Source organism: Rhagoletis pomonella, unplaced genomic scaffold (genome assembly GCF_013731165.1).
Source record: "Rhagoletis pomonella isolate Grant_MI unplaced genomic scaffold, Rhpom_1.0 Rhpom_scaffold_00012, whole genome shotgun sequence".
Classification (NCBI taxonomy): Eukaryota; Metazoa; Arthropoda; class Insecta; order Diptera; family Tephritidae; genus Rhagoletis; species Rhagoletis pomonella.
In genome coordinates this window covers 23,314,575-23,326,117 of record NW_023458566.1, presented here as the reverse complement: position 1 = coordinate 23,326,117, position 11,543 = coordinate 23,314,575, and the positions used below count along the sequence as shown (strand labels likewise).

Sequence of the window (11,543 nt, the reverse complement as noted above, 5' to 3'; positions counted from 1 at the left end):
AAGTTGCTTAGTTTTTGGTATATATTTTTTTCTAATCACACCTGCTTTAAATAATAACTTTTTCCTTTAAATATAAGTTTATATTTGTATTTATTTGAAAGGGCACTAGCACAAAAAGTATATTACCAATATTAAGCTACATATAAAGTTGAAAAAATAACGTAACGTACAAGTTTAAACAAAAAATAAACAACAATGAATTTTTTTGTCATATTCTTCGGATGGGCTCCATCTAATAATATTTCGCAGCAAAATGTTTAAAACAGCAGTTTTTTGCATCATGCAAAAATAATCTACATGATTCTCAGCCCACAAACTCTAAATTGAAAATTTTTATTGCCCACAAAGCTTCAAGACCGCCAAATGAATTAAAGTGGAATATTATTACCCAAATTGAAGTCCATTTTGAAAATGAATTCTATTTTATTTAGCAAGCTATATGTTAGCTTTCTTTTTTGTTAATCATACAAACATTCATTTCCATTATCTTTTATGAAGTATCTTTCGCGCCCCCAAGACATACATACCATTTCGAACTACAAAACTACTGACTACGAAAGAAATAAGTTTTAAAACTTTTAGTAAAAATGTCAGCTGATATCTCAATGGGAAAACTCTTTAAGAAAATAATGAGTATGTACTTTTTTACTCTGGAGAATTAGTTTAGTGAAGGGACAAAAAAATCGATTTATCGATACTCTAAAAAATTACTTGGCCAGCAAATAGTAGCTATCAGACCATAGTGCAGTGTTTTAATCTAGTAGTCAAAGTTCAAAAGGGGCATATATTTAAAAAAAAAGTAATTTTAGTTTAGTTTTCCACCAATCGAGAGGATTTTTACGGAGATAAGCTCATTTGTCTTTAGGATAGGTCTTCAATTGAGCTTTGTGGGTCGATTATCGATAGCAATCAGCAATTCAGTTGCGTAGCTTGTTGCCAAAACGATATTACATACAGATGGCAACTGGCAACTTTCAACTGACAACTGCAGTTGCACAAAGTATTTATACAGGCGAATACATACATGTATGTGATTGCTGGGAATGTTTTTGGAGCGTATTTAGGAGCGAAAATTGAAAAGTGTGTCATATATTTTATTTTTTAATAATTTGAACGATATTGACATTTTGCAATGCAGTTTGCTTTTACAGAATATGGTGAAAATAACAAAACAAAACTTCAAATTTTAGTTCCCGTGGAGTACGCCCTTTTGGCGAAACAAAAGCGAACACTGATTGCAAATTTTTTCATTTATCAACTGAAGCACCTCTTTTAAAACTACCGACACACCAAGTTTTCCAAATTCAAGTCATTGCTGTGGCACTTCCTTCTGCGAAAAATTGAAGAGGTGCGCAAGCTTTTCTATGAGCGGAGGTATTGAAGTTGAACGAAGTGGTTAATTTGTTTATTAACCAATTATACTACAGCTTCTTTTGGAAGTCCTCAATATGCTTTGAAAATGAACACGAAATGAAAATAAAAGAAAAACCTTGAAAGCATTAACTTTTTCTTACAGTGCACGCGGTAGCTCTAGAAGATTGGAATTATCCTTTAAATATCTCCTGATTGAGGCCGCGTTCATGGACTTCTCTTCTTCTTAAACAAATAATTGTGACGAGTTTAGCTTTATTGCTGTCTTTTCTTTAAAACTCTTTATTTTAATAATTTAATTTTACTCGCACAGCTTGTTTACAGCCGCTTGCTGGTTGTCGAACTGTCAAATTTCGATTATCGATAATTCTACAGCAACTGACGATAGTTGCCATTCGTAATACAAATTTTCTTTCCAGTTGCGTTGCCAGCTGGCAACCGAAGCGTGGTTGCGTTGCTATCCGTAATCGACTCTTTAATTTGACATTTTCTAATGTCTCCAATTCCTACATCCGATCCTTCGCTTTCACTGAAGGAATCTATAATTATTTCTAGGTTGCTTTTAAGGCTTTGAGCAGTCCTTGTTGAAGGCCCATCAATTTGCCTGATATACCACTTAACCGTTTAGCGCCTGAAGCTAAAAGTCGGTTATTGTCCGCACCCTGGTTTGGCAGACTTAGAGCCATTTCAACAATATTAGAGTGGAGTCTCTCCCCATGTACACATTCGCATTCGCAAAACATTTGTATTATTTGATGCGAATTATTCGCATGACGAATGCGAACGCAAATATTCGCAACATCCCTGCTCCAAACATCCCGGAAAAATGCCGAGAGTGCTCGAAATATCCCAAATAACTTGAGAAATTTCGATAAAAAAATTTTGGAAACTATCCAATAAGGTCTCTCCCGAAAAGTCCCAAAAAATAATGACAGTTCTTAAAAATCTCGAAAATCTCAAAAAGCAAAACGCGAAACCTTCCGAATAATCGTGAAAACATCTATACAGATACAAAACCTCTTGAAAAAAACTCAGAAAACCTCGAAAATATCTAGGAAGATCGGGAAAACTAGAGCACGAACAATCCTATATTCTAAGATATCCTCAAAAAACAAAAAGAAAAAGTAATCGGAATTTTTAATACAAAATAATAATATAATAATAATAAGAGGAATCTAATGGTTTATTTAAAAAAAGCGGTACGACAATTTTTTTACTACATCTTTTTTTATTTCAAAGTCTAAAAATAACTGGAAATTCCTTTAAATAGTATATTAAGTTGTTGCAAATGAAAATATTTAGATAAATGTTGATATTCAAATAGCTTTTCGACGCACAGCCTTAAAGCATATATGTATCTACCGTAAATATTGCAGTTCTTAAGCGGGAAACAAGGTCCTCAGCGCTTACAAATATGTAGATGCTATTGGGTTTCGCTAATTAAAAAGATAAATACAACGTATTTCCAAGAATTTCAAAAGTGATTTGTAATACAAATAAAACAATTCTGAGGGAATGTGTTTGTAAATTGATTTATTTTGATTTTGATGAAACTTTATTCATCCACTAAAATAAGTTTTGACATTTTGTACATGTGATCAGTTATTACCAGGAATCAATGTATACAGATCAACACTAGCTCCTTATATAAATACATACTATGTGCATATACATGCATACATAATTTATGTACATATTCATACATATAGGATACAGTCTTTATTTCCAGTGATGCCAACAACTGCTATGTATTTATATCAGCACCGCAATCAAAATATGTAGTAATTCTTTAACTATTTACAGTATTTGCCGCCGCTTCGCTAGTTGCAAGTGGGTGTTGTAGTGGCACCTCGCTAACTACTGGAAAGAGGTCAGACACATTTGTTAATTCTTCAACACTGGTTACATGTGGCTTTAACGTGTCACTGGCATTTGACTTAGTGAGTTGATAATACGCCGTGTTGCTATGCGTTATATTGACTATGGTCCCGGTTAGTGGCAACGTTTGTAAAAGCTCCAATGGGCTGCTGAATGCGCCAATATTGACGGGCGCTATGCCGGTAAGTACTTGTCCGGAAATGTTCGTTTGGATTGGCAAAGGCACATCACCGAGGTTGATATGACTCTGGTTGGAGTGTGCATCATAGAAGGTCAAATCCACGCGTTCTTGGCTAAAATTACAACACAAACTGAAATATGTAGATGTTCCGGTTCCGGTTAAAAATGTGTGACTTTCTCTACCTTTCAAAACTGGTTTCATTATCGTCCACTTCCGTTAAAATTCCAATTTCGTACACAACAGCCTTAACAACATAACTACAAGATAGGATTTAAGCTAAAAAAATTTAAATTAGGCTATTTATTCAGTGCTTACAGATTCTTTGGCGTATCATTGACACTCGCTTGTAATTCCTCAATCGTTGAGTTGTCTATGCCTGACGAAGTATCCAATACTGGCAATGTCTCGGAGGCAGCAAATAGCGCAGCGAAAATAAGGAAAATTAGATATTTTTTGTTTTTCACTGGCATTTTAAGTTTGACTTTGATTGTGAAATTTTATGTGCCTAATCCTTATTACTTTCCGTTACCTATTTGCAGTGAAATAGGTTTGTGGTTGTGCGTGTCCTCAGCCGCACTACTTTCCAGCAAATAACTTCGACAACTTAAAACTTGCTGCATAAATTACGTCGTTTTTATATCGAGCTCTCTTATCTGGAATTGCTGTTTGTTTACATATATTTTAAGCTTTGAATTTTAGTTTAATTAACATGATCTGTTAATTGTCGATTCAGAGGTGTTAATTTGTAAGGTGGAGCAGAAGTAAGGAAAACATTATGGGCTCTAATTAATTTTGCGCGTTTCAATGCATGGAATCTAAATGTCAGACCCCCTAAATTACACATATCTGTGACTTGGCTATTAAGATTTTTTCGATATACGGACATTCGCACATATTTATGTACATATATATATATGTATATACCATCCCAGCAAACATTTGGAGTCATAAATGAGTCCTAATGTTGCTCATAATGCTCCCAGAGTCTACAATTTAGGTGTTTCCCTTCTGGTGAAGGTTGACATATATGAGCTTAAATTCATAAATGAGCCTCAATATGAGTCATAATTATATGACTTATATAAGAGGATTAACTTAATGTCGAAATCTGGTATTATATTTGTGTCTTGTACATGCTTCGATATTTATTTTCTTTATTTTTTCTTTTGGATCTGCTGCTAAAGACCTCCGTAAATATCTAATGTAAAATAGAGCTAAACAATGAAACTTCTCTTTTGACAGTGACCAAAATAGAAATTAGGACTTGACTTTTTATTAAGTTTTGGTTATTTTTCCCTAGTTTATGTAATGTTTGTTGTTTATTTTATGAAAGTAAAGGTCTTTTCCCAGCAAAAACCATATAATATCAAATTTCAAACTTTGTGCAAAAAAACTATAAAAATTAATTCTGCAATGTTTCACCAAAATTTCAAACTTTTTAATTAGAATCTTAGAAAAAAATTCGGTGAGCAGTTTTGTAACTCATTAAAATTGAGTATAATAAAGTGCGAGTGGAGAGTGCTGCTCAGTTGCTTCTGTTTCAAACAAACGGTCGAACATACTTACTTTGTATGAAAAAATGCGTCAACAAAAAAAAAAAATGCCAAAAATTAATTAATGGTACGCCATAGCGACTTAAAATAGCGCTTTATTATACTGGCTGCATTTCTTTATTCATTCTGAACGTTTGGAATAAACTTTTTTGTTTATTTATTCTTTAGAACGTTCCTGATGACATGTTAACGTATATTTCAAAGGCATTCTGTTTATTCCGGCTGTGAAATGGGATTATCCGGAATGTATAAAGAAACGCAGCCACTATAATTTTACGATTTTTTTTTTAACAAATTTTTGCGGGGTAAAAATATCGAGAAAATTATCCTACAAATTTGTGATGTTACTAAAAGGATACTTTTCAGAGCTAATACATCTAGAATCATTGAAGAAGGCTTTGAGATCTGTAAACTGTTGTGGAAAAAATTTGCACAAATATTTTTTTTGTCCCATGTTCGGCTCTCATAAATATGGTCACCGTATACATACCTTATAAAAATCAGTAGTTGCAGCCAAATTTATATTAGTACATACTTTATACAATTCGTTTAAAAAATTTAGGCCCTTATTATGAGTTGCATTCGATCTTCGACTGTGGTCGAAAGTGCTAATCGAACGAATTTTCATTTGGTATTATGGCGCTCATTCGATGAAGAATAGCGCTATTGTGAATTTCGCTCGTTTAGGTTGTTCACAATAGTATATTTTTCACCGCTGAGAAGCTTTGTTTACAGATCGAGCAAACTAGGGTGCTTATACATATGTACATACATATGTAAATTTGTGCAAATTAAAATGAAATAAAAAAGGAAGTGAGTTTATAAAAGCATGGTAAAAAAAAATTTTAATTAGCACAACGGAGTTCTGGTTGAACGATTCGTCAGAGGATGAGGGCTTAAAAAACTGGCCAAGAGCATAAAACGTGAGAGTTCAGTCTTTCGAATATATTTTGACATACAATAATATATTTAAGAAATTTTGTGATCCAAATCTCTTTAAAATATATTAAAACCATGGATACAAAAGAGGGGGTAGTTTCATTTAATGACATTCGTTGCTGTTGTTAACCATTTGACTTTTAATAAAATTATGACATTTCATTAAATTCATGCTACCTGATCACGAGCAGTAATATTTTTCAGAAAATTTCATCAGTCCACTCAAAGATGTCGAATATGATGAACCTGAAAATTAATGCATAATCTCAAAAAGGGGGTTGACGAGACTAGGTTTCAGAACGGATGAAGAAAGTGATCAAAATTATACTTATGCTAATTGCTTATCGGAGGGCGCTCTGCGCAAGCCGAATTCAAGTTTTTCGAATAGGTACATTGGAAATTTTAAATTCGAAAATTGTTGAAGTTAATGGTGATACGCTAACCACAAAGCCTAATTTTTTGCAAAATCTGACGAGAAATTTAAAAGTAAATTTTCACGAATTTCATCACGAATCACGAATTTCATGTGAACAAATATTCCCAAAAATTATAAAGCAAAACAAAAATAATTTTTCCCAATTTGTTTTTTTTTGCATGTTAAGTTATGAGAACAATTTATTCACATGGAATTGGCGATTATAAAAAGATTTATTTGGAAAGAATTAGATTTTAAATCGCAAGATTGCATTCAAAATAAGGGAATGAAAAAATAACAACATAATGCTTTCGTGATTTTTGTTTATATACTTTATATATATTTAATAAAAAAAGGTGCGAACCACGTAAGTAAAAAAATAACCAAGCACTGATAATGATTTTTGATTTGAAATATTTTTAAATTGGTATAAATGTTGGAAAGAAAATACTCCGATTTATTGTTTTAATATTATCAAAGTGGCAAGGCCGTTGAGAATACTCACAATTTATGAAACTTCATCAAATTTTATTATCCGTCAAAAGTTGTTTATTGAAACTACCTTCTTTTTTGTATCATGATTAAAACCATGATACAATAATTTTTAGAAGGTAGTTTCACTTCAAAATTTTTGACATAAACCGTGTCTGTGACAAACACGCAATGTGGCCACTGCTACGATATAGAACTTGGGGATTATCGCTTGTTATTTTAGATATTTTTTAACAGAACATGTAATGATTTATATGTTTCATAACCCATCACTTAATTTTTAATATAAACATACATATTTTATACATACATTTTTGCCACTGCTAATAACATGAATAAAAATCATAAAAATGAAAATATAACAGCAATATTTCTTGTTTATAATGGATTAGATCCATCGCACACCACGGACTTTATCGGCCGCCAATTTAGATGTGCTCGCTAGTCTTTCCATTGCACCACAACTTATTGGTCAGAGCGATTAAGCTGGTGTAATGTGCGCACCTCCATACATCTTCATGTACATATTTCAAGCGAGCCCTATCATTTAAATAGGCGGCCGATAAAGTCTGTGGTGTGCGGTGGCTCTTATAGCTGTGTCCTTACATCTATTCCGTGTGTTGCAGGCCCCTATTATGAGTTGCATTCGATTTTCGATCTTCGCTGGCTATCGAAGATCGAAGATCGAAAGTGAAATTCGTATTATGAGCTATGCAAGCGTGTCGAAATTTTCGTTGAGTATCGAATTTTCTGTCGAACAGAATTTTGCTTTCGTTGGCGTAGCGAAATGTTAGAAAATTTAAAAATTGTATGATTTTGCATTTGTTTTCTTACTTTTTAGCGGCTAGACACTAATTTTAAACAATTTGTATTAATTTCAAGCAGTTCTAACGTCGTGAATAGTAAACACAAGCTCGAAAGTCTGGTTTTACATATGAAAGAAAATCCCTATACGCTGTTGGCACGATCTCTGAAAACAAAATCATGGAGCTGTTTATAGTTTTAATATATTTTAGAAAGATTAGGATCACAAAATTTCTTAAATATATTGTATGTCAAAATATATTCGAAAGACTGCACTTAAACTCTCACGTTTTCTGCTCCAGGCCAGTTTTTTAAGCCCTCATCCTCTGACGAATCGTTCACCAGAACTCCGTTGTACTAATTAAATTTTAGTTTTTTTTTACCACGTTTTTATAAACTCGCTTTCTTTTTTGTTTCATCTTAGTATGCACAAATTTACATATGTACATATGTATAAGCTCGATTTGTAAACAAAGCTTCTCAGCAGTGAAAAATATACTATTGTGAACAACCTAAACAAGCTAAATTCACAATAGCGCTATTCTTCATCGAATGAGCGCCATAATACCAAATGAAAATTCGTTCGCTCAGCACTTTCGACCACAGTCGAAAATCGGATGCAACTCATAATAGGGGCCTATATTTGGCCAAGGACTGTCACTCCCAAAAAACTCTTCGGGAAACTTGTATGCTGCTACAACAACAACAACTCAACATATTCTCCTTTTTAAGCTTATAAATTGTATGATGAAATATCCAAAAAAGTTAATTTTGAAATAATTATCTATGGCCCTTATTATGAGTTGCATTCGATTTTCGATCTTCGCTGGTTATCGAAGCTCGAAGATCGAAAGTGATATTCGTATTATGAGCTATGCAACGTGTCGAAATTTTCGTTGAGTATCGAATTTTCTGTCGAACAGAATTTTGCTTTCGATGGGGTAGCGAAGTGTTAGAAAATTGTGAAAAATGTATGATTTTGCATTTGTTTTCTTACTTCTTGGCGGGTAGACACTAAGTTTAAAATTTTTTTTATCAATTTCATGCAGTTTTAACGTCGTGAATACAAAACACAAGCTCGAAAGGCGGCTTTACTTGTGAAGGAAAATCCCAATACTCAGTTGGCACGATCTCTGAGAACAAATCATAGAGCTGTGGATAGTTTTAAAATATTTTAAATAGATTTGGCTCACAAACGCCTCTTTAGACAGTCGGAAGCTTTTAGTAAATCTGTAGACAAATTTCTTAAATATATTTTATGTCAAAATATATGGTAAAGACTACACTTAAACTCTCTTAAACATTTACTACTCCTGGTCAGTTCACTAAACTCTCATCCTCTGACGAATCGTTGAACCCCAGAACTTCGTTGTACTAATTTTTACCACGTTTTTATGAACTTGCTTTCTTTTTTATTTCATTTTAATTTGCACAAATTTACATAAATATGTATAAGCACACTAATTAGTTTGCTCGATTTGTAAACAAAGCTTCTCAGCGGTGAAAAATATACTATTGTGAACAACCTAAACGAGCGAAATTCACAATAGCGCTATTCTTCATCGAATGAGCGTCATAATACCAAATGAAAATTCGTTCGCTCAGCACTTTCGACCACAGTCGAAAATCGAATGCAACTCATAATAGGGGCCGCAATATCCACGAAAACAGCAGTTAATTTTTTATGAAGAAAATTATTACAAAATATTCGAAAATTTCTCTACTTATATGTTTGGCTTTTCTTTGTTTTTTTTCCAACGTCAAAAGCTGGATTTTTTTTTTGAAAAAGTTGGTACAACAAAAAATACGAAACACGTTTTCTGTCAGATAGCTAACATGGCGGATAAGAAGAAGAAGTGAAACTACCTTCTAAAAATTATTGTATCATGATTAAAACCAAGGCACATTAAACAGGTAGTATCAGTAGAGCAAAAACAACATTTGCGTGTATTTTGTTGTTGCTTCTGGTATCGAAAGTGTCAAAAACTGTTCTGAATTTTTTCTTCTAAATCAAAGCGTGCCATGTGAAATACAAAAAATTATAAAAAATAAAAATTGAAATTGGAAAAAATAAAAATTGATGCAACTTTCTTTCCTAGTAAATTTGTTTGCTTCTCGAAGCATTGATCCATCTTTTACAAGGGCCAGTAATCAGCGGTTGTGCTGCTGAGTTGGGCGAACGTTCCAAAAGCTGCTATTCAATCGCTTGTTTTGTATGGAAAAAGGTTTCACATGCAAATGGATTTTAACAATTCAGAATTTTTGTGAGAAAAAATTAAAAATATTTGACATTTTCGAGACCAAATAATTTGAAAATAAATCAAATCAGCTGCTCTAAAGCAAAATTCTGTTCGACAGAAAATTCGATACTCAACGAAAATTTCGACACGCTTCCATAGCTCATAATACGAATTTCACTTTCGATCTTCGATAGCCTCTATATCGATATCTGTCTATAAACTATAACAAGGAGCTCTAAGAATTTGTAATTTTTTTTTGTAGCTCCCTCTAAGTTTATGCTTCCATAGTGCTTTCATTGACGATAAGCTACTTTTTAACTATTCCGTTGTTCATATGTCCTCTAAAAAGGATCCCAATTAAAGCAACATCTTAATATCTATAATAATAATAATATGTCATGGAACACTGCATATAATGCCAAATTTTTTTGCGGTAAGGTAATTTAAGGTATTTTAAATTAATACTCAGTTATTAACAGCTATGCTAATACGATGAATTAAGGAAATTTACCTTGCGTGGTGTTATTTTTTAATGCATAAAAAATTCCTTTAAACAAGTAATAAAATTTACGAAAAGTATAAACGACATAAGCACAGTTTATGTCGAAAAATTTCAAAGTGAAACTACCTTCTTTTTTTTGTATCATGGAATGGACCCATGGTACGATAATTATAGGTATTGTCCAAGGTGTATTAAACAAGGTGTGATTGACAACTCAGTGCGGCTCTCTTTTAAGGTACTATAATGTCAAAAAGTATAAACAAACGAATTAACCCTTAGTGATGCATGTATCTTGTCAGCACTGATACCCTAGGCTTTTATTTTGATTACAATTTTGTTTTACCTACATTACCTGGAATATATATATTTTGTCAATAAAACAAAACAAATTGTTTATAAAAGCGTTTTAGCAATTTTCTTGTTTTTAATTTCCCAAGTTTTATGCTTTTGTACGTTTATTTTTATATTTATTTTAATTATCCAAAACATTATTCGGCACTTATAAAAGTATGATTTTACATTTGTTTCCAATTTTATATGAGAGTTTAACTCTAACAATTTTGAAATAAAATTTTTTTTTATGCGAAATAGTTTGGGTATAAACGAGTTCGTTTGAAAGTGCTTGACTCGGACGGACGACAAATGAAATCACTTTCCGTGAAGTGGTTTTCACAAACGCGGGATGAATCACGTAGTACAACACCACATCGCTGCCGTCTTAGCTCGCAACTAGGTGGTTTAAAACATCGCACTATTTTCGCGTCCTGACTTCTATTGCATACCTCGCACCGTTCAAAATTATAATTCAATTTATTATAAAAAACGGAGTTTCCTTTTAACAAAATAACAAGATTTTAAACTAATTCGGCTGGCAGCCACGACTTTCAAACAGAATTTTCTTCGAAATTTTCATTCCCACAAAATCACATTTTATTTGCCATATCCAGCTATTTACAACCTCGCTATAAGCACACATTTTTCAAACCAGTCACAGAAGACAGGATTAAAAATGAATTACAAACACTAAAATCGAGAAAACGCTGATGGCGTAAAAGATTCTCCATATTCTGAAACAACCAAAAGAATGAGAATGAAGAATTCTATGGAAAATAACGGTGTTTAAACAACGATCTTTTCATGATGCTAGATTATGAAGATGAAAGGCAGG

General features: G+C 32.7%; 2 protein-coding genes across 2 annotated transcripts in view; both read right to left on the bottom strand.

Annotated features, from left to right (window-relative positions):
* Nucleotides 1-11,543, bottom strand: part of LOC118748149 — a 47,575-nt gene that overhangs the window by 19,319 nt on the left and 16,713 nt on the right. The gene's annotated exons all lie outside the window — the stretch shown is intronic.
* LOC118748154 lies at nt 2,758-4,103 on the bottom strand. The gene is made up of 3 exons (XM_036482488.1): nt 3,746-4,103; nt 3,613-3,687; nt 2,758-3,542 (listed from the first exon to the last, which is right to left on the bottom strand). Exons 1-3 carry the CDS (start codon nt 3,898-3,900, stop codon nt 3,161-3,163), a joined length of 612 nt encoding a protein of 203 aa, XP_036338381.1. The 5' UTR covers nt 3,901-4,103; the 3' UTR covers nt 2,758-3,160.

Coding starts and splice junctions, on each gene's coding strand:
- LOC118748154 (XM_036482488.1), bottom strand. CDS start 3,900: ATGCCAGTGAAAAACAAAAAATATCTAATTTTCCTTATTTTCGCTGCG. Junction 3,688..3,745: donor AATGATACGCCAAAGAATCT/GTAAGCACTGAA, acceptor CCTATCTTGTAG/TTATGTTGTTAAGGCTGTTG. Junction 3,543..3,612: donor AATGAAACCAGTTTTGAAAG/GTAGAGAAAGTC, acceptor TTGTAATTTTAG/CCAAGAACGCGTGGATTTGA.